The 22,760-nt window shown below is 55.2% G+C and overlaps 1 protein-coding gene across 2 annotated transcripts in view; it reads left to right on the forward strand.

Annotated features, from left to right (window-relative positions):
- Positions 1–4,506: 4,506 nt before the first annotated feature.
- GRID1 (glutamate ionotropic receptor delta type subunit 1) overlaps positions 4,507–22,760 on the forward strand; it is a 770,306-nt gene continuing 752,052 nt past the window's right edge. The window contains exons 1-2 of one of the 2 annotated variants that reach the window (XM_017508524.2): positions 4,507–4,988; positions 7,203–7,358. In XM_017508524.2, the coding sequence (XP_017364013.1) occupies positions 4,910–4,988; positions 7,203–7,358 (235 nt within the window). In that variant the 5' untranslated portion in view covers positions 4,507–4,909. The remainder of the gene's footprint in view (positions 4,989–7,202; positions 7,359–22,760) is intronic. The other variant, XM_017508525.2, reaches the window with a different exon arrangement.

Below are 22,760 nucleotides of genomic sequence, written 5' to 3' on the forward strand. Positions count from 1 at the left end.
GATTTCCTTTCTCCTCATGGGGCATGGCTTCAGCCTGCAGAAGCCCTCCCCAACCTAGGCTGCCGCCATGGGTGTCTGCACCGTGCCATGGGAAGGGTAAAAAGGAGCACAACAGTGGGTCTTGCCCTGGTGGCTCAGGCAAGCTGGTGCTGGAATTTTCCCTCCCCCTAACCTTGGGAAAACCCAGGAATGAATCAATAGAAGTCTCGAATTAATAGAATGAGCAATGCAAAAGATTGCTGGCCTGGGAAATTTAAAGTAAAAACCCACGAGCTACCAAGAGTAAAGGTAAAACTAAAAAATACAGTAATATAAAAGAAGAACAAATAAAATAAATACAAGCTGAGAAACAGTAAACATGAGATGAAAGATGTTGGTAAGCAAGGGTAGTGAGGAAGCCAAAGTAGAGACGGACAGTTCACCTTCAACTGAAGAGCCAAAGCAGCACTTCGAAAGCAGATGAAATGAGCAATAAACAAGGGTGTAAAAAAAATCCTGGTGTGGTGGCTCACGCCTGTAATCTCAGCACTTTGGGAGGCTGAGGCAGGAGGATCACTGGAGTCCAGGGGTTCAAGACAGCCTGGAAAACATGGTGAAACCCCATCTCTTAAAAAAAAAATGAAAAAAATTGGCTGGGCATGGTGACATGTGCCTGTGATCTCAGCTACTTAGGAGGCTGGGACAGGAGGATCGCTTGAGCCCAGGAGGTCTAGGCTACAGTGAGACATGATCACATCAGTGCACTCCAACTTGGGTGACAGAGCAAGCCCCTGTTTCTAAGAAAAAATAAGGAAAAACCCAGCGGGTTAAGAGAGGAAGGCAGCAGTGGGATTTTCTGAGCTCGGATCTTGGCAGAAGGTGGGTTCCCTAGAGCCTGTGGTAAGGGATGAGGCTGGCAGCAAGATTCCTTCTCTGATGCCTGCAGACCCTTTCCTGGGGGCTTGACCTCAAGACATGGGTTGGCCTCCACCCTGTGTACACAGGACAGCTGGGTTCCATGCCAAAGCCTGCAGAGAATTCCCCAGGTTGGGACTTGATCTTTCTTTGCCAGCAGGGACACTGAATGGTCATCTACATCCCTGGTGGGCTCAGTGCTAAGGAGGGAATGAGGAACATAGAGTTTTGGGGCCCTCCCTGGAGAGGCATGATTCAGGAGGGGTACTTCTGTAGGGCTTGGGCACTGGTGGTTTGGCATCAGGCAGGCAGCTCCTCAGGGCTGTGCTAGGGAGGCAGGTCACTTGAAGGCAATGGAGAAAGGAACGATCTGCATTTCTGGAATGACAAAGCTTTAAGTCACAATGATTGTGGCTTCCAAGTAGACCAATGAGGCGTCCCTATGCCTTGGCATTTCATCTACAGCTTCTGTGGCCAACTACTAGCTTCCAGTGGTGTTTTAGTTGAGATTCCTGATGAGTGCAGTTTTATCTTTTTGCACCCTCCTTCAATTTCCTTGTGTGTGAAATGGGACAACCATCTCCTCATTAAGATGTCAGGTGGTGAGCACAGTGCCTGCATGTGGTAAGCACTAAAGAAAAGTAATTAGAATCAGTAAAGCTGAAGAACTCTTTAGAAAAAGCAGTCACCTGTGCTGGCTGAGCTTGTGTAAAAGAAGGATTTATTGACTGAGTTTTAGTTTCTGTGAATACACTTTTGGTAGTGAGATGCAAACCAAGAGGACTGAGCCCTGGGCCTGCCAGCAACTCACTTGAAGCCTTCTCTGGACCTCAGTTTTTCCCTCTCTGAAGTGGGTGTGTGTCATCTGACCCAGAGATTGCTAATCTATCTTCTGCAGCTAGATTCTTGCAGTAGGGGTGAACTTGTTCATTAAGTAGAGTTGCTTCCCCTACTTTTGGAGAGGTAACATTTGCAGCCCCAGAGGCTATCAGGGATAAGAGTGTTGGGCCAGGGACAGCTGGGCCAGAAGCAATAAATTAGTAAGGGCTTGATGAGCCTGAGTAAGCCCCCAATAATTGCTGGAGTCCAGGGAATTCCCAACTCTGGCAACTCCAACTTTAGGTGGCAGAGGATTAAACACATTTTGCCTCAAGGTGGGTCTGTACAGGTCCTCAGTGGTCTCTGGCCTGACTCCCAGCTCTGTGAGGAATAGGAGCTGAGCAGATGGCCCACAGTCACCAGGTATAGGGTGTCCAGGGCATTCTAGCCTGGACAGGAAAACTGGCTTGTCTGGGTGGAGTGTCCTGGAGTGAGCAAATGGGAGTGAGTATCTGGGGACGGCAGACCACCACACACTCTGGAAGCTGGAGGGGAAGGAGGTACCCTGGACAGAAGGTGAGGTTGCTCCAGGTCAACAGCTTCCAGATGAGACCCACCTTGAGTCATGATCCTCAGATTCCAAGCCACAGGAACCTCAACACCCACCTTATCATCCAAACTACAGCATGATAGAAATCATCCCAAAACTATGTGTTGGTGGATTGTCTTCCTAATGCTTGGTAGGAGGTCTTAATACTTGTCCCACTGAAATCATGCTACCTATACCTAAGCAAAACATACATCAAGAAAAACCTCCACCTGGCTATATATCACATGCCCACTGTACTAACACACTGGCAAGCCCCCAACAACAGGAGACCCCAGGGGTATCCCTGACCCTATGGCTCTTGACTTCAGATCAAGATTACATCCACCATCCTTGAAAGGTGGAGATTGTCCACATAGGAACCAAACTGCTGTATAATAAAACATCATTTATTTCTCTTCTCCCTACCACTTTTCAGCCAGTGAATGGTAGAATCTTGCAGGAATGAGAATTGAAGGCATAGGGGCTTTGAAGATGCGGGGTGGGTCAGGTTTTACCACTCAAGGACCCCAAGAAAGGTTTTTGGAAGAAGTGTGTGTGTGTGTGTGTGTGTGTATATATATATGTATGTATGTAGGACCACACTCAGCTACTCCCACGGGCAGGTGTGGCCGCTCCTCTCTTCTTGTCTGCTGGCCCCTTTAACCTGGAAGTCACCTTGCTGCCCCATGGGATTCCTTGATACTTCTGCAATCCAGCTTCTCTGCTCCAGCAGGCTGTCTCTGCTCAGTTGAGCCCCCTCAGGGTTCCCTCACCGGGCTCTGGGCCTCCACTGGCTCCCTCTGCACAGCCTCCTTTCCAATCTTTCTTTCTAAAGTGAAATCTACCAATGATTACTCTTTGGCTGACCACATGGGAGACACACACACACACACACACACACACACACACACTACTTTTTGCCTTGGCTCACCACCGTTCAATGCCTGGAAGCCTCACCTTCTCCCTTGGGAACCTCCACTCAGTCTTTACAACTGTCACCTCTTCCAGGAAGCCATTCCTGCTCTACTTCCCAGGCTGGGTCAGGGCCCAGACATCTGAGCATACACAGCTCATTCATATCCCTCCCCACCCCAACATTTAAAAAATGACTTGGTTAGGTGTCTGCCTCTCCCACTGCCCTGGGAGTTCTAGGCAAGGGCTGTGGTCGGAGCCTCTCCGCCTCCCTCTAGCTGGAGCACCGCCTGGTGCGCAGCGGGAGTCCTGGGGCCCCGCGGAAGACAGAGCCCGAGGATGTTCCCAGACTTGCTGGAGAAGCAGCTCTCGAACGAGGCTCTGCCAGGTCCCAGACCCCAGGAAGCTCAGCTGTCCCCTTGAAATCTTGGGGGTGCCACATGGAGCCCAAGTCCCTCTCAGGCACGAGCCCACAACAGCTTAACGCTCTCTTTGGTGGTGGCCGGCCGGAGGCAGCCCCGCTCCGCTGTGGCCGGGAGGAGCAGGCTCTTCGCCCCGGCTCGCGCATGAAAGCTCCGTGAAGTGTCGGAGTCTGAGCCCGCCCGCCGCTTGGAAGGCTCCTCACGTCCAGGCGCCGCGGTCACGGCTGCGCCGGTTTCCGGCCATGAATTGGGCTTCAGAGTCCGAGCCTCCTGCCCGACTCCGGGCTGAGCGCGCCGCCCGCGGGGCGGGGGATGGGCGCCCGCCGAGGTCCGCTTGGCAAGCCAGGGTTCGAGCCCGCGGCCCGGGCTCTGCTTCGAGATGCTGGCAGCGGCCGGTCCCCTCTCCCTCCCCAGGAGTCCCGGGGCCTGGCCCAGCGCCCCGCCCCGGTCTCTTTTCTTGCTCCCAGGTCCCACTTCACGAGGAACGGTCTGTTCCGGCGGGGGTCACAACCCGAGAAGCGCGGCTGCTGAGGTCGCCAGGGCACTTCGGGAGCCCCTCGAGGGCAGTCAGCGGCCGGCCCTACTCCATTCTCCCGCCCCTGGGGAACCGGAGGAGGCCCGGACCACCATGGCTCGGCGCGCCGCAGCCCAGGCCGGTCCCTGCCGCTGTGCCGGCCTCCGAGAGTCCCCCGGGCCAGGAGCGTGGAGCACTCGGCGCCCCCTCCGAGCCGCGAGCAGGCGGGCGCCGCGCGACAAGGCTGAGGCTCCGCAGTCACGTGGTGGAGAGGAGGGCGGAGGGGAGGGAGGCGGGCAGGGAGGGGAGGGGGAGCGGAGCCTAGGGGGAGGGGGAGGGGAGGGGGCGTCCTCCGCAGTTAGCTCCTCGCCGGGGCTCAGACACACAGCCAGCCCAGAGCCGCCACGCCGGCCCGGCCGCCGCTGCCACCGCCTCAGCCTCCCCCAAAGCCGCTCTAGCCGCGGGAAGCGCTGCTGCCACCGCCGCGGGCCGCCCCCGCCGCGCCGGCCTGGGCTCGAGCTGCCAACACCGCCGCAGCCGCCACCGGAGCCGGAGCGGGAGCCCGACCGCGCTGGGCTGGGCTGGGCTGGGCTGGGGAGGGCGCCGGGCGCAGGGGCGGGCGCGCGGGGGAAGACGCACGGGCGGGCTCGGCTCTCCCGGGGAGCGGCCCGGGACCGCACCGGGACCAGCGCCTACCCGCTCCGCGCTGCCCTCGGCCTCGCCCCGGGCCCGGGCGGATGAGCCGCGCGCCCGGGGGACATGGAAGCGCTGACGCTGTGGCTTCTCCCCTGGATATGCCAGTGCGTGTCGGTGCGGGCCGACTCCATCATCCACATCGGTGAGCGCGGCGGGCGGCCGGGCCGAGGCTGGGCGGGGGCCCCAGCAGGGCAGGGGGTGCGTGGTGTCCAAACTTGGCGGTTCCCAGGGCCGAGGGGCTCGGCAGGCGGTGCTCCCCCGAAGGGCCGCGCCGCGCCGCCCCGCGGAGGAGCTGTGCACGGGCCGCGCCGCGCTCCCGCGGGCTGCTCGCTGCTCCCCGGGGCTCCGATCTGCGCGCGGGGCCCCGCGGCCTCTGCCGACACTTAGGGCCGAGGCTTCGGGAATACCGGGATGGACACACGTCGAGACCCGCGTCCTTAGCGGGGCCGTGGACGGGTCGGGAGGGCCCTACCACGCAGCTCAGAGCAGCGGGGGGCAGGGGGAGGCACGGCGGGGGGCTAGCTAAGTTGGCAGGGCAAGATCAAAGAGGCCGGACCGGAACCGTGTGTGGATGTGTGTGGGTGCGTGTTGTCAGCGTGTGTTGCTGTGTGTGCCTGGAACGGTGTCGGTGTTACTGCGAGAGGGCGTTGGGGTATGTGGGGCCATCTGAGCTTGTGTCGGTGTGTGCACGACTGTCTGTCAGCCTGTTAGAGTGGACACAGTGTCTGCCTGTTTCTCCGGTATGTGTCTGTGTAGTCCTCGGTGTATGTGTGGGTGTGTATCAGGTTGTGGCGACTGCAGCCCCATCCTGGACAGTCCCAGAGTTTTGCGTGGTCCAAGTCTTGGGGGCCCAGACTGTTTGGGTAGTGGGAGCCGAGGGAAGAAGCGTGGGCAGCGGGGCGGGGGGAGGGGGTTGGGGGTTGGGGAACGCTGAGCGGGAAGAGATGGATAGAGAGAGAGAACCGGGAGAGAAGATGAGAGTGCAGAGGAGGAGGGGGCGCGCCGAGGGGGCGTGGGCACACTGAGGGGGAGTGGGTGGGAGTTGGGAGCAACACGGGAGGAATCTAGGGAAGTTGGCCCGAGTTCGGGGGTTGACCGCGGTCTTTGGTGGAGCCCCTCCGCAGTCGTCTTTCCGGAAGTTGGGAAAGACCAGCGAGCGCAGGGAAACTGGGGGTTGGGAAGCGTCGAAGGCGAGGATGACGGGACAGGCAGGGAGGGGGTAGAGTGGGGTGGTAAGGACTAGACCTGGGCTCCGACAGCTACGATTTCCCCCCTCAGGGGCCCCTGACCAAACCTGCTTCCAGCCCTGGAGGGGTGCGAGTCTCGCGGTCAGCATTGCGGCTCCGAGTGTAGTGAGGAATCGGGGCCTCCCTCCTGCTCCCCAGCCCCCAGCTCCAGAGATCCACTGGGCCTAGCTCAGGGACCTTGCGGACCCTCCGGGCCTGGTGAGGTGGGGTGTGGGTGGCTGACTCCACAGCTGCCCAGGTTGCAGGACTAGGCTTCGGCGGATCTTGTCTGGAAGCGCAGGGTCAGGGAAAGCTGTGCTAGGCGCTCAAAACGCCAGTGGGAGGGTGCCCTGGAGGAGCTGTCCGCGGTTCTAGAAAGCCCTTCAAGAGCAGCTCCTTCTGGGACCCCCAGCCCTGCTAGATCTCAATGTGGTGGGGCCTAGGACACAGTCCCTTTCCCCCACTCCCTTTGACAGACGTACAGAAAATGGAAGCGGGGAGGGATGGAGAATAGGAGGCTGAGCTCAGGGCACCAGGCCGGGCAGCGTCACAGCCATCCAAGCTGCAGGTCATCCGAGGCCCCTGCCTAAAGAAGCCCCCTCTGTGCAGGAAAGCCAACTGTGGAACTGTTTCGCTCAGCTCCTCTCAGCAGGGGACGTGCATGGCAAAAAAGAGTTATCATTCTGTCCTGGGATTGAGGTGGGGGACACAGCCCTCTCGGGAAACTTCCTGGCTTCTGGGATGGGATTTATGGAACCATGTCAAGGCATTTGGGTGCTGCCTGGGGCCACCCCAACTTGGCTTAGTCCCATGTGTGGGGCATGGCTAGGACATGTGGTGCCTTGGCTGTGAGACAAATGTGTGACCTGGCGGCTGCATGTGGGATGTGCATGTGTAACGCATGTCAACTGTGTGCACGTGTGTGCTGAGGGCTGGTGGGGGGAGGGGAGAATATTCCTGTGCGAGTTGAGCTGGGAGAGCCTTAAACTACCCCACCAAGCTGAAATTCCAGCCCAGACTTCCCTCCACCTAGCAATCAACGTTCTGCGAGTGCCTTGATCCTCGGGCCAAGGGAAGTGCCGGAGAGGGTTTAATGTCCAGATCCAGTCTTGATCCCTCCTCTCCTCCAGGTGCCATCTTCGAGGAGAACGCAGCCAAGGACGACAGGGTGTTCCAGTTGGCGGTCTCCGACCTGAGCCTCAACGATGACATCCTGCAGAGCGAGAAGATCACCTACTCCATCAAGGTCATCGAGGCCAACAACCCGTTCCAGGCTGTGCAGGAAGGTGAGTGGCCGCTGTGTCCAGGGCCCACTGGGCCACGGCCTGCGAGGCGTCGCGTCGGTGGGCACCGGCGGGGTTGTGACGAGCTGCCTGGGGAGCCTCCTCTGCTCCTGGGCAGCCGCGGTGCCACGCGCAGTGGCGCGCCTTACCCGGCCCACCAAGGCAGCGGCGCCGGCATTGCTCTGCACCGAGAGCCTGCGAGTGCGGCGAGCTGGGCTTCTTACTGGTTGCGCGTCTTCTTTCCGGTTGTGTGGGCGCGGGTGTCCACCCAGCGCTGGCCGCGCAGGCTCTGGGACGTCTTTGTTTCTTGGTGTTTGGGGGTGGGCGTGTCTGCGTGCCTGGTACCTGTGTCGGACGCACCTCCCTTGATCTCCTGATCTCGGTGGGCCGGTGTCTTCCTCGCCTCAAGACGAGGATCGCCCAGCAGCTGGAGCCTGCCCTGTTTCCTTCTCCCGGGCATAACCTGGCAGGCGCCGCGTTTCACGCCCCGCGGCCCTTAGCGCCTCAGCACGGCGCTTCTCTGCCGCGCTCCTCCGCTCCTCCGCCAGGTTTGGAGGAGCCAGTTTCTCTCTCCTGCCTGCGCGGCGGGCGGAGGCGCTGCCGCCTGGGCCGGAGGTGGGCGCTGTTCGCCCAGGAAAGGATTGGAGCGGGGCCGGTTCGGCTGCGGGGAAATCCTAGCCTGCGCTCAGGTCGCCATGATCCACAGCCGCTGCCTCCAGTTGGGCCCCGCGGCAGGCGCCACAGGTACGAGCGAGGGCAGTCACGACAGCAAGCCCCTCTGCCTTCCCTCCTCTCTCCTGGTCCCTCCCCTTCAACCTGACTTTCAACTCCGGAACCCGGTTCCTTCTCCTAGCTTCCAGCTTCCCATTTAAGGCCCAAGGCTCTGCCTCTGTCACTCACCCAGCTTTGGTCCCTTCTCTGTCCCTCTGCCTTGCTCCCCACAACCACGGGGACTCTGAGGCCAGCGCCCCTCAGTGCTGAGGATAGAAGGGCACAGTCACTGGCACAGGATGCAGGAATTCCTTGCTGCAGGAACTGGTAGGGCAGTGTAGAGAGGGCAGTGCGTGTAGTGGAAGGTGGGCTGGCTAAGAGCTCTTGGGTGCTGCTTTATCCTCAAGCCCGCGGGACCCGGAGTCCTCCTGCAGCTATGGTACACATGGGCTGCTGGTCTTCCCGGCGCCTGCAAGGACAGGATGCCTCCTTAATGGCTCTAGTTTGGGTGGTGGTGGCGGGGGTCAGAGCTGGTGCTCGGGAGGTCGTTGTGCTGGGAGGAGGAATTCTGGGGGTCTCCTATTCTTGGGTGTAGCAGAGGAAGGAAAGGGGCCAGCTCTAGGGGAAGGGACCACCTGGTTCTGGGGCCTGAAGGTCCAAGGATTTCTTGAGGTGGTATTATAAACTGGGAGTCCCAAGTGTTTTCTTTTTTGTGGGGGGTGGTGGGGGGAGTGAGGCTAACATTGCCTATTATGGAAGCTGCTGCTTCCAGCTTTGACAGATGTCCATTGTCAGATGTGTGTTGAGGTACAGGGAAGAGGAATTCCTGCCCTTCTTTGGTGTCTGGTCATGTTCCACCAGTAGTCTCTGTCTTCTGGATTTCTTTTCTGTATGCCCTGATCACAGCTCCTTGCGGGTGCTTGGGCTGGGCTCCAGCCAGGGGAGGGCAGGGTCTTCTTGGTGGAAGGAATCCTAACTGGAGTGGGGACCTGGAGTGAGAAGCTACAATTTTCACAGTGCCTCCTGTTCCCTTGACACTGGCTCCACACACCCCATCTGTGTGGACATTCATGCTTTGTGCTTGGGAGCTGAAGCCACAGTTTGGAAGCACATATTTCCTAGACCCAGGAGCTCACAGTGTGGTGGGGACCCTGCCTGTGTTCCATGTCTGGTGACACACCTCTGTTGACTCCTCCTCTGCAGTGTTGAGTATCCCAAGCTCATTCACTTTGCCCCTGAATGATGTCCATCGGCTCCCATCAGCAGTTTCCCAGGGGCTAAACATGATGCACTTGCACAAGGTTGCCACCTCATGCAGGTAACACACAAGGGTGAACTGGGCAGCTGGCCCCTGTGGCACCTGGAGTCCAGGCTCTGAAAAGGTCATCTCCATTAAAAGGAGCAGCTCTCACACAGCTTTAGCAGATTTTTCCATTGGGAGTGACAATCTCAGTGTTGTAGATGTGCTGATTTATTTTATTTTATTTTATTTTTTTTTTGAGGCAGAGTCTTGCTCTGTCGCCAGGTGCCAGGCTGGAGTACAGTGGCGCGATCTCGGCTCACTGCAACCTCCGCCTCCCGGGTTCAACAATTCTCCTGCCTTAGCCACCCGGGCAGCTGGTATTTTTTTTAAAAGGAGCCCCAAATCTGGACCTTAATGTAAAATTTAATTTAAAGCTATAGTCAACTAATAAAACAATGTAAACAAAAGAGTACATGCCAAGTAAAACGCAGCTATGGGTGATTCAACCTGCAAGCCCCCCAAAGCAACTTTGTCCTGAGGACAAAGGTTCTGCCCAGAGACCTTTTCTGGGTCTCAGTTTCTCTGTTTGCATAGCGGGAAAAATGTCTTAGGCTCCAAGGATGGCAGGCTGACACAGTCTCTGCAGGGTGTGAGAGTGAGTGTTTCTGCACATCTGGGACTAGGGAGTTAGAGTCTGGTGGTTGACAGTTGTCTAGGGAGAGAGACCCTGGCCAGATATTGTTGCTGGGCTGCCTGCTGCCCAGGAAGTTTGTGCTGGTGAAAACTGGCGGGCACTTTCACTTTGTGAGTCTCCTGGACAGAAATCCACTGTTATCCTGTGACCTTGCATAGGGCTTGGATGCCTACAAGGGATGGGAGGAGCCATCCCTGGAGGGCCTCTGAGAGGGGCAGAGCAGTGCTCAGCAGGCTCCTTCTCCCTTGCCTGGGGCTCTGCTGCAGGTGCTCAGCTCTCTGGGTGTCCTTCCTTGGCTCTACTCTGTGGGGTGCTTTTCCATCACGGGGCTTGATCCCTGCTTGGTAAATACCTTATCTCTCACTACTGGTCCTGGACTCATTGCAGCAGGACATGGGTTGTTGATACAGGTTGAGTAGGAAGGAAAAAGATTTTTAGTGGGGGAGTGGCCAGGGATGGGGAGTAAAGGCAGATGGGGGCTCCATCTCCATCACTGACCGGTCACGCCCACAGTGACCTCTCAGTGGAGTGGCACTGCCCCTGTTTTGGTCTGCGAGGCAGTCCCATGCAGCGATAAGAGCTGGGTAGAGCCCAAAGAGTTTCAGTTCCCATCTACTTGTCTTCACTCGCCACGTGACCCTGGAGCCCTACTCTGAGCTTTTGTTTCCAGATCTGTTCAAAGGGAATAATCATAGGATTTGCCTCATGGGATTGTGAGGATTAAATGAGATGAGACATGTGTAAATCATCTGCATAAGGCCTGCGGTGGGTGTTCGGTAAACAGTAATTCACTTTCCATTCCTTGACCCAACTGTGAATCCATCTCAGCTTCTCTTGAGGCTGTTGATATTTTCAGCTACATCATTTTTTAAGCTAGTGAATTCCTTGAGAGAGGACCCAAACTGACCTTTTCATTTTTAGCTCTTACTTTTTTTCCTGATTGTAAAAGAAATGCATCGCTGCAATGAGCATGTATTAATATAAAAATGTAAAAAAGAAAAAGGGCAATGTATGCTTATTATATAAAATGTGGAAGGTACAGGAAAGCGTCAAGGGGCAGAAAAAAATCACTGTGAATTGCACTACTGATATTTCCTTCTAGTCTTCCCCCCCCCCCACTGTATTTAATAAATTTTGAGAGCTTCCATTCTGTTCAGTTTTATATCCTGGTTTTTTTTTTTTTTTTCCATTTAACATGATTGTCCTTTTTTGAAATCACTATGAACTATTTGTAAACATTACTTTTAGTAACTGCATACATTTCTCACTGTTCAAAACTTTTTTAAAAAAGGAAACCATTTATGCTGAGATATGCAGAATTAAATATTCCTGAAGAAAACAAGAAACTCGGCCTGGATATGTTGGTCCTAAGATTTATACCTACAATTTCTTCAGGCTGACTTTTAACAAGCTCCTTACAAGCACTGCCTTTTAGGATGTTTGGTCAATTTATGGAAAAGAATGGAACACACAATAAAATATCTATTTGATAAGGATTGAAAGTTAGCAAATAACACAGAAAGGACATTAAAATCTCTAAAATGTTACATCTTAGATTCAGCTGGCAAAGTCCATATTAACAAATAGTGTGAAAATTTGTCTTCTAGATACTAAAAGAGATCCTAATTTGTAAATGAAAAAAATTCAGATTGTTGTAAAGTGCCTGTTCAAGTAGGAGGTTTTATAAATGCATATAATTTATAGAGAATAACCGGCTAAGCACAAGTCTTGTCATTTCCCAGCAGTGAGTAAAAGACGTGAGTTATTGGATATGCTGTACGTATACCTGTCGCAGCATAGAAGGATAACATTTTAGGCAAGAGGCAGAAAAAGGAATGCATGCAAGTCAGGCAGTATTCCTTTTAGTTATCATCAGCACAAAAGGGTTCTAGGAAGACATAAAAATTACCAAGAATAGCTTGTGGCTCACAGAATGAAACAATGAAATAAAATAAAAATGAAACACAGAGAGCTTGTTGGTGCCCATCTGGAGGCCTTGCTTGCTTTATATCTGTTACCTCCTAGCTGGTCACCCTGCCCCTCACTAGCCATGCTGGCATCTAGACATTCTGCTAGAGGCTCTCCCTCCCTAGCTCTGATAGCTTCTGGCATCTTCCTTGGCTTCCATTCAGAATTATAGAGAATTATAGGTCCCATCAAGGCCACGCCCTTGCAGTCCTGCTGGCAGGCTCACCCAGACACCGTAGGGGGCTCTCTTAGTGTGATGCCTGTGTCTTCCTAAAGATGCCTGTAGGCCACTTATTCCCATCCTCTCTGCTGTGTTAGTTTTCTCGTGGTGCTGAAACAAATTTTACCCCAAATTTAGTTGGTTAGATAACACACATTTATTCTCTTATGGTTCTGCAGGTCAGAAGCCTAACATGGGTCTTGCTGGCCTAAAGTCTGGGTCCTTCTGGAGGCTGCAGGAGAGAATTGTTTGCTGGCCTTCTCCAGCTTCTGAAGGCTGCTGGGTTCCTCAGCCCCGGCCCCGTCCTCCATCTTCAAGGCCAACAATGGTGGGTCAAGGCCTTCTTACATCCTCTCATGCTGACCTGGCTTCTGTCATCACGTCTCCTTCTCTGACTCTTCTGCCCCACTCTTCCACTTGCCTCCCTTTTGCAAGGACCCTTGTGGTTATATTGGGCCCACCTGGATAATCCCAGATAATCTCCCTATTTTAAGGATAGCTGGTCTGCAACCTGTGCCATGTAGCCTAACATAGTCACAGATCTGGGGATTAGGATGTAGACATCTTTGTGGGCCATTGTTCTGCTGCCATGTTGGCATACCTGTCTGTACCCAGTGTAGCCAATATGCACTGTCCACCTCCACTTTCCTTCCACCCTGATAATCTTTTGCATGCTTGACTGCACTCTTGCTTATTGGGGGGCATCCGCTTCTTTCCTGGCCGATAGCCACGGTTTAGAGAGAAGAACCCTGAGTTCCCCCTTCTGGGCCTGAGTTGTGGGCCGGGTGGCCTGGAGAGGGGATGAGATGGCCCCTTCTGTTTCCAGGTCTAGGACATGAGTACTTGACAATTTTCCTGCTGAGGCCATTTCTCCATGTTTCTCTTGGGGACCAGCTAAGCTGTCCCTCAGCACTCACAGCCACTTCTTGTAATGGCAGACAGACTCTTTCCCAATTCTTGTAGCTGCCAGGTTGAAATCCTCTAGCTTTGTCCCCACAGCAGCTGTCCTCTCTCCTCACTGAGCCTTCTACTGCTGTCACCTGAGCACTCAGAGCATCCCATCTGCACTGCCTCTTCCCAGATCACTTCTAACCGTTCCATCTCTGGATGTGATTCTTTTCAGACTTGGTTACCCAGGGCCATGCCTGTGGGTCCCTACCTTTTGGTTTCGTTCTGTGTTTCCCATTGTATGAGTCAGGGGAGACTAAGTCATGTTGCAGTAACAAACAATCCAAAACTCCCAGCAGCTTGCACGACAACAGGATTTCCCACTTGTGGTGCATGTCCATTGCCGGTCTCACGGTCACTTTGCTTGGTTGTTGCCAGCTGCTGTGTCAGAGGGAAAGAAAGTGCTCAGGGGCTCAGCCTCCACGTGCCCACATCACTTCTGCTTATGACTTGTTGGCTGCAACTAACCGCATCCAGGAAGCACAGCCCTACTGTGTGCCTGGAGGCAGAGAGAACTGGAAACAACTGGTGAGCAGCAGAAACACCTACTTCCCATTCACGTTGAAACAGCCCTCTTATTTCCTTGGCGAGTCATCAAAACAATAGCAACAAAGAGCAAAAACAATTTTAGGTATTGGATGCTGGTTGGGCAGAATCCGTGGCTCCCATCGATTGCCTGTTGTGTACTCAGCGATTCATCCCTCCTCTAGACCTCTGGGCAGCCCTTCCGTGTGCTGGGAAGTCAGGAAGCCTGGGTCCCCAGCCCAGGCTGGGATTGTACCTATGCTTTTCTCCATGTCTGCCTATCTTGTGCTCTGTAAACTAGCACCTGGACAAACCCAGCTCCCAGGAGCGTTGAGCTAGTCATGAGGTGAAATTGGGTTCTTGGCCCAGCCACCGACAGGGCCAGCACCGTGACCTCCCCCTGCCCCCCTAGCTGGACTTTGGACTTTGGCAAGTCTGCATTTTCCATGGCTTCAGCCCTGTGACCCTGTCCCTTCTATAGACTTCCACACCTTGCCCCTGCTGCCCCACAAAGCGGCAGCCCTCTCCCTAATGGCAGTGGGCTGGGGCAGAGACCATGCATCTCTCTGCCATAGCTGGCCTGTGACAGCCCCTTTCCCGGGGGTGCTGCCCTCTCTGACAGGCACTGAGCCCAGGAAGGCAGCTGGGTCTGTGTCCAACGTCTCAGCTAGGCTCTCTGAGCCCTTCTCCCTGCCCGTAAACAGCCAGTTTCCTGGCCGATGGCCATGGTTGAGAGAGAAGAACCCAGAGTTCCGCTTTCTTGGCCTGAGGTGTGGGTGGGATGGTCCAGAGGGGATGAGATGGTCCCTTCTGATTCTAGGTCCAAGCTGTGGGCAGTGTAGGTTCCCAATGGGTGAGGTGGGGGCTGTTAGCTGGGGGCCCAGGGTGGTCCTGAGCCCAGGTGTGGGACATGTGGCCCTGATGGTCCCATTTTTCCAGTTCTCCTCCCTCACACTCATCCCTCTTCAAACCCTAACTGAGGCAGCCGGGCTTTGTGGCTGCATCTCCACCTGGCCCACCCTGGTCCCCCGATGTGCTCAGCCTGGCCCTTCCCCATGCCTCCACCTGAGCATCCATGGGGTGTCCAGGAGCTGGGGGGGGCAGAAGTGTGGTGGCTGTCCCTCACACAGACTGGGGCTCCCATGCCTCCTCTGCTCTCTGACTCTGTGTGGGCAACCTCGGTTTCCCTGACTGTAAAATGGAACAGAGGACAGCTGAGAGGGTCAGCTGAGGAAATGCACTAGAATAGCTGAGCCCAGGGCGAGCACAGGGAAGAGGCTGGGTGAAGAGGTGGAGGTGGCTGTGACCTTATTAGCCTGAGTGGTCTGTGGTGGAGACTTGTCCTCCTCTCACTTCCTGCCCTGGGCTGGACAGTGTGGACAGGTTCCCACAGCCCTGTCCCCTCTTAGGGTAGTGAAGGTATGTGGCTTGGAGTTGAGCTCCAGCCGTTCTGGGTGTCTCAGGAGAGCAGGGAAGGAGGTTAGTCTTGACGACATGGCTCATATGAAGGCTGCTCGGAGCTGTCTGTGGGGGCTGGGACTCTGGAAACCTGTGGACTGCCACTGTACAGTATTTCCATCTTGCTGAAGCCTTGCCTGCTCTGAGTGCATGGAGGGGCCAGAATCCTGCCGGCCTGCCCTTGCCTCCCCAGGACTGGGCCATAGGGCAGGCCTATCTTGCTCTATTTGTTGGAAAGGGGTCAGGCAGGATTGGGTTTGGTTTCCAACGCTGACTTATTAGCTGTGTGGTCTTGAACAGATCACTTTCCCTCTCAGAGCCTCAGTCTCAACATCTGTGAAATGGGGCTGTCTTGGGGTTGTGGTGATGGATCTAGAGAGGGTGTATGCTCTCTATGGTGATGTATGGTGATGGATCTAGGAGGGAGGCTGTGGTGAGCAACAGTCTACCACGGTGCCCGAGAGAGACATGCTTAATGCCTTGGGGCTCACTCTCATTTGCGAGCATGGGTGCCGGCACACAGTATGTTGGTGGGCGTTCGTTCTTGTTGTGTCCTGGCCACCATGTTTTCCATCCTCTTGGGACCCTGCCAAGATACATGATACCTCTTGCTCTCTGGATCCTGTCTGGATACTAGCAACCCTCAGGTCAGCACTGAGACATGGGCCTTGCTGCCTGGAGCTCTGGGCCCAGCCCACTCATGGTGTGGCTCTGCTGTGGCCTGTGCCCCTATAAACGTGGTCCTGGCCTGGCCTGGAAGGCGTGCTTTGCGCCCTGCTCTCTGTCCCCTACGGCGCTCCTCCTGCTTAGTGCAAGGTGGAGACTTGAGGTCCTTCTGTGGCTCCGCTCCTGGCCTGGGGTCATGGGCTTTCTTCTGCCTTGTCATCTGAGTGTCCAGAGGCATGGCAAGGAAGGGAGGGGCCCCACTCTGGCCTCTGGTCTGGGCTCTGGGCTCAGAGCTCTGAGACCTGACCTGAGCTCTGGGCTGGGATTCTCCCAACAGTGCCCCATCTCCAGTGGCCAGTGTCAGATGCTGAGGTGGACTTGATTCGGCTGGGCTCTAGGGCTCACACCACCTGTCCTGCCATGGCTGCAGCATCCAACACTGCTCCTCCTCTGTCTCATGAGGCTCCCAGGGTACCTGCCCTCACCCACCTCTCCCACAGGGCTCTGGTAACTCTAACAACCCCATGGACCACTCCCAAGTCCTGCAGGTTGCCAGCCTGGGCCTGGAGAGGTGAGGGTGGCTCTCTCCTTATCATGGAACCCCAACTGGAGCTGGCCCAAGGCTTGCTGCTGGGGCCTGGCTCTGCACAGGGACCTGAGCCTCAGCTTGGGGCATCTCCTGTGCGCCTGATAAAGGCTTTGGAGGGCTGAGCCATTACACTGCTGGAACAGGTTCCTCCTGTTCTAGGAGGAACATGGCCATAGGTGCCCTGGGCAGTCCAGCAGTGTGATGGCTCAGCCCTCCAAAGGGCTTCTGGGGGGTCTGGTGTGAACAGTGCTGAGGAGGTGGGACTGTCCAGGAGGGATGGATCAGGTTGTTGGGCACTCTGTTGAATATGGAGAGAGCTCCCGTGCCCTGTGTGCCTCTGTGTCTGTGTGTGTGAGTGTGAGAGTGAGTGTGTGCGCATGCACATGTATGGACACACATGCATGCACACATGAGGAGACTGCTGAGCCACCCATACTGCCTGGGCATGTTTAGCAGAAAGCCAGGACTTCCAGCTGCTGCTTGGAGCTCCGCTAGCACCCTCATGCTCCTCCTGGCCTCACCTGCTGTCCCAATTGGGAGGTGGCGTCCACAGGGTGCGTCCCAGCACCCACAGGAGACTGGCCCGGCCATGTGGTCCCCCTGCCTTGTGTTTCCTTTGACTTGTTGGTGATGTCTCTTGGAGGTTGTGGGCTGTGAGGAGGGAGGGACCTGGTCGCTTTTGTTCCCAGTGGTATCCTCAGCTCTAAGGGCAGTTTGTGGTACACACTCAATAAATACATTTTCTTCTCCCTCTGGGGCACATTCCTGCCCCCAGATGAATAGGCCTGACCCCGGGGCCCTCAGAGATCATCCAATGGGATGGTCATTGCAGTGGTGGCCACTTAACTTGGCCAAGGTCAGGAGGAGGCCGTGGACAGCACCGTGGGCATTTCTTCATTGTCAGTGTCTCTTGTGGCATCTCAGCATCATCCTAGTGGGATGAGAGGAAGCCAGCCTGCCTGCCCACCCCAGGGAGTGGCCCTTTTGGGGTCTCAGCTGTGCAGGTCAGCAGATGTCACAGAGTTCTTGTGTCCAGAGCTGAAGGGGCCATGCAAAGCCAAGGCCAGGCTGAGGGAAGGTCTAGAAGTATTATGGACTGAATGTTTGTTTTTCCCGATTTTATGTCAAAGCCCTAACTCTAAATGTGATGGCATTGCAGGCAGGGCCTTGGGAGGTAACTAGGTTTAGATGGGGCCATGAGGGTGGGATGCTCATGATGGGATTAGTGGCCTTATAAGAAGAGACACCAGAGAGCTTGCTGTGTCTCTCTCTGCTGTGTGAGGATACGGCAAAATGACAGCTGTCTGCAAGCCAGGAAGAGAGTCCTCACCAGGAAACAACCATGCTGGCACCCTGATCTTGGACTTTCAGCCTCTAGAACTGTCTCTTGAGAAAATACGTTTGCCTGCTGTTTAATCTGCCTGGTCTGTAGTCTGCTGTTTTAGCAGCCAGAGCAGACCGAGACAGGAGAGGAAGGGCTGCAAGCAAGCCCCGGCCTGGGCTAGACCTGGCCGGGCACCGACTGCCTGAGGGAGCGTGGGCCAGCCCTGCCCTAGCAGGATGCAGGGCCCAAACTTCTCAAATCCAGCCTTGGACCAGATGAGCTGAAGATCCGTGTACCTCCGAGGATGGATGACTCTCATCTCGGACCAGTCTTTATGCTGAGCCAAGACTGTCTCCTCCCCACAGCCCTATAAGTGCTTCAAGACAGTTACCATGCCCCCGCAAAGACTTTTCAAGCAGTACATCCTGGAGTCTGATTCTCACCTGATTCTCATTTGGATACATTCCCTTTTGTCACCGCCCCTCTTAACATACAGGGTCCGTGGTATACCTAAACAAGGGACGTAACTCGGAGAGCCTCAGCATTCCTGTCTGTACGCTGGGGATACTGGTACCGCCTTTATGAGTTGTCTTCAGGAACAAATGAAGTACAGTAATGACTACAGAGGACTTAGCACGTGCCTGGCACCATGGAGGTGCTCAGTAAAGAGGAGCTACAGTTATTGTCTTCCTGATGTCACCTAGCCAGTGCAGACGGGTGGGGATGGTCACTGCTTGTTCTGGATGCTCTGGTGATGTTGATGAAGCCCAAGAGGACACTGGCTTCCCACTTCACTGCCTGCTGTGGCTCTGGGTAAGCCTCTGATCTTCAGGCTCTGGGATCTTCTCCCAAGAAAAGGGAGTGCATCAGACACCACTGCCAATGCTTATGCAGCTGGCTATTTGGCTCCAAATGCGGACTGTACACTGACTCATTTAGTTCAGTGTGCTCAGACCTCTGTGAATCTCACGCCTACCTTCTTTTTTTTGTTGTTGTGTTTGGGATCTGGGGTACATGTGCACGTCCTGCATCCTGCAGGATTCTTGCATAGGTACATACATGCCATGGGTTTGCTGTCTCCATCCCCCCGCCTCTGTGTTGCCTACATCAGGCATTTCTCCTGATGTTATCCCTCCCCCTCCGCCCTGTCCCCTCCTCACCGTGCTGTGCCCCTGCTCCACCCCTCCACCTAGCCCTGTGAGTGTTGTTCCCTTCTCTTTGCCCAAGTGTTCTCACTGTTCATCTCATGCCTACCTTCTAGAGGGCTGGATGTCTTTCCCAGCCCCAGCCATTTTGCAGGGGGGCCTGTGCTGCCTTCACCAAACTCAGAAATGTCCAGCAGGCTGGACCCAGGCCTGATCCCTTAGCCCACCTCCCCGGCCTGCTCTGTGGCTTGACCCTGTGCCATAGACCAGCTCCCATGGGTGCTACAAGAAACGCAGAAATCCTATTAGCCAGTGCGTGTCTGTACCTGATTCAGTCCTGCACAGTTTTTCTATCCACGTACACCGTCTCATGCATGTTTCATGGAGACATAGGATGCTGGAGTTGTTTGCGGTCCTGGGGCCATTTCAGCTGGCCCTCCTTTCATTATAGAAGCCTCGTGGACAGTCACCTGGGTGGCGCTTGCAGCTGGCCCAGGAATCTCACTGGGGAAAGGAATGCAGTGAGCCTGGCAGCGTCTGCGGTACTGCAGGCTCTGGGTGATTGCCTGTTCAAAAGCAGAGGCATCTGCATGCTCTCACTCATGTGGGAGCTAAACACATTGAGCTCCTAGAAGTAGAGACTTACTACTAAGTACAGGTTACTCGAGCCTGGGCAGGGCACTGGGAGGGAGGATAGGGAGAAGATGGTTAAGGGATACTGGCTAGGAGTCATAAGTTCTAGTGGTCTAGAGCTCTGCAGCGTGACTATAATTAACAATAATTTATTGTGTATTTTCAAACAGCCAGAAGAGAGAATTTTGGATGTTCTCAATACAAGGAAATGATGAATGTTTGAGGTGATGGATATGCTAATTACCTGATGTGATCATTACACATTATACACATGTATTGAAATATTACTTTATACCCCATAAATATGTACAATTACTATATGTCACTTTGAAAAAAGGCAGAGGTGTCTACCAATACATTACAGACTGTGCCTGGGGCTGTCTGCATCATCTCAGGACAACCCTGGGCAGTGCAGGGAATGACACAGAAAGCAAAGTGAAGCAGGGATTGCTTAGGGAGTGTGAAAGACTGGCAGCCAGGCTGGTGCTTTCCTTGTACCTGCCAGGCCTCCCACTATGCACCTGGCGTCTGTCTGGTTCTCTCCACCTCCACTGCCATCTCCCCAGCCCCAGCCTGGACCCTTGAAGTCACTTCCTTATGGCCCCCTACCCCCACCCTCCCCTCCAGGCCACTGTCCATATAGCAGCCTGAGTTATCTGTAAAATCAATGTAATGACCTCTCTCTTCTGCTGAAACCCTTCAATGGCTCCCCAGTGCGCTAAGAATAAAATCAAGACCCCTTGCCAGGGCCTGCAAGTCCCCAAGGACCCCTACCAAAGCTCATCTTACCTGTGTCTCAGCTGCCACTTCTCTTGACCCCACTGCTCTGGTCACATTGGCCTTTCCCCCACCTCTCCAAATAGCCAAGCATGCATCTACCCCCGGGCCTTTGTACATGCTGTTCTACTATCTGGAAGGCTCTTTGCATGCTGGGCTCCTTCTCAGCCTTTGGCTGTGCCTGTCATCTTACCTCCTCAGAGAAGCTCCCCCTGGCTCCAAGTATGGCCCCTATTACTCTACCAAGGTGTTCTTTTCCTTCTTTGCAGGCTGCCTCATTGGCAATTATGTTATTAACTTATTTATGAGGGCCATCAGGTTTGTGAGGACAGAGAAGTGTCTGTCTTGTTTACTGCCAAGTCCCCAGAGCCAAGCCTGGTACGTGGCTGGTTGGAGGTGTTCAGTAAAAGTCCTTGGATGGGCGACATGACGGAGGGACTCATGGGACCTCTGCTCTCCGCCACCTCTGCATGCTGCTGCTGCTTGTCCTGTGTTCTTTCTCAGGACCTCTTGGGGTCACACAGCTGTCTGTACAGCAGCCCTGTTGTGCCACCTGTGGGCCCGCCTGTGCTAGCCCTTCCCTCCCGGTCAGCTTCTGCACTGAAGATCTTCCTGGCAAGAAAAGATGGGAGCTGATGGCACTGCCTCTCCCTGGAAGTGGCTGTTTATATGGGGGCTTCCAAGGCCACATGCAAAGGGGAGAACCATGATGGAGTTGTTTCCAACACTCACTGGCTGGAGTGGGAAAGTTCTGGAGGCCCCATGCCTCTGTATGCCTGAGGTATGCCTTTGTGGGCGGGAGAGGGTGGTGGGGGGTGAGTGGAGAAGCTGTGCAGAAGAAATAGAACCTCAGCCTGAGCTCCAGGTGCTGGCAGTGTGAGCTTGTGCACCAGAACCTGGGTTTCTCTTCTCTTCTTCCACTTGGGAATTTTCTGGTGGGCTTGAGAGCCCCTCTTCCCCCAGGAGCCTCTGTGTGTGAAATGGGGCTGACATGGATCCTGGCCACTGCTCTTTCTGGCCAGGGCATGGGGAAGGGTCCCTTGCTGGGGAGGGGAGGAGCTATTGCAGGTCTGGGGCAGCTTGGCAGGGAGGTACTGCCCACTGGCTGCCACCAGTGCCTCCCTCTGCACTCCAGGAGCTGCTGATCCTTGCCTGTCTGTGAGGAAGGAGGAGCTGGACCCCTGCTGGTGAGCAGGGTCTAGAAGGGCTCTGAAGCTCTGTGGTTGTTCATGCTCACGCTTTCTCAGGGGAAGCCTGCATGAGTACAGCCAGGATGGGGTCCCACTGCTTTAGGCTACCTAGCTCTTGCCGAGAAAATTAATGTTAAAGGCAGGACTGCGAGGTCTGTGATGAGTCTCAGCATGTGCTGATCAGCACTGGTGAGTGCTCCAGGAGCTCCTGGATGTGCAGCCAGCAGGCGCATGCATGAGGCTCTGCCTTGGCCTTGCCCTGGGACACCGTTGTGTGGACATGCTACATGCATGGATGTGTTGGCCTTGCCCATGGACACCATTGTGTGGACACGGATGTGTCGGGGCTCTTGCTTGCCAGCCCAGGCACATGGCAGATGGGCCCTTACCCATCCTTGCCCCTCAGAACTCCCCAGGGCATCTTTCTGATACCAGGTCCCTGTGGTTCCTGGCTTGCAAAGTCACACCTTTGCTCAGTATCCGAGTCCTCATGGCCTGGCCTCTGGCCTGGCATTCAGTCTGCTCTCTCCTGGTTGCCTCCGCCTGTGTGCCCTGTGCCTCAGAGCCCCATCTCTTCCCAGTCTCAGCTCTGTATGCTCTTCAGGAGGCCTTTCCTGGCTGCTCTGCCTCCTCTGCCTGGGCCGGGGCCACCTCGTTGCTGTCATGCCATTCTATGTGTCTTAGTTGATGTCTGGCTTCCACATGCGTGTTTGAGGTCTGTGAGTGCCAGCACCATGAACTCCTCATTTTAGCACTCCTGGGCCTGAACAGGCCTAGGCACATGCATGGCTGGAGTGAGGGTTTGTTGAATGGCTGCCTGACTGGACCTCTGGCAAGTACACATGAGGACCTGCACACACACACTGCATGCACATTTGTGTGTCCCAGAGAGCTCACAGCGCATACCTGCAGTTGGACTGAGACCCCAGTGACAGGTGGTCCAGGGGTCATCTTCCCAGAGAGCCCCTCCCTGTGGGAGCCTGTCCAGATGTGCTGGGTGGTCCCTGCTGGGACGGTGGGGAAGGTGTCCGAGGCTAGCGCCCTGTGGCATGTGGGGGTTTCGGCCTCTCATGGCCTGTGTGGAAGTTGTAGCCCATGTGTGTGTTTGTCAGAATGCTAAAGCAGACCGTCTGAGACTATCGCCTCCAGGAAAACCGGCTGTGGGTCTAACATCACCCTCCATGTTAGTCATATGAGTCATGCAGGTGTCAGAAACCCTCATACGGGCCTAAGCAAAACAGGAATCATTATTAGGCCGTGTAATGGAAAAGGCCAGAGGCTGCATAGCTTCAGGCATGGCTGGATCCAAGGCCC

Source organism: Cebus imitator, unplaced genomic scaffold (assembly GCF_001604975.1).
Source record: "Cebus imitator isolate Cc_AM_T3 unplaced genomic scaffold, Cebus_imitator-1.0 Scaffold393, whole genome shotgun sequence".
In the NCBI taxonomy this organism is placed as follows: Eukaryota; Metazoa; Chordata; class Mammalia; order Primates; family Cebidae; genus Cebus; species Cebus imitator.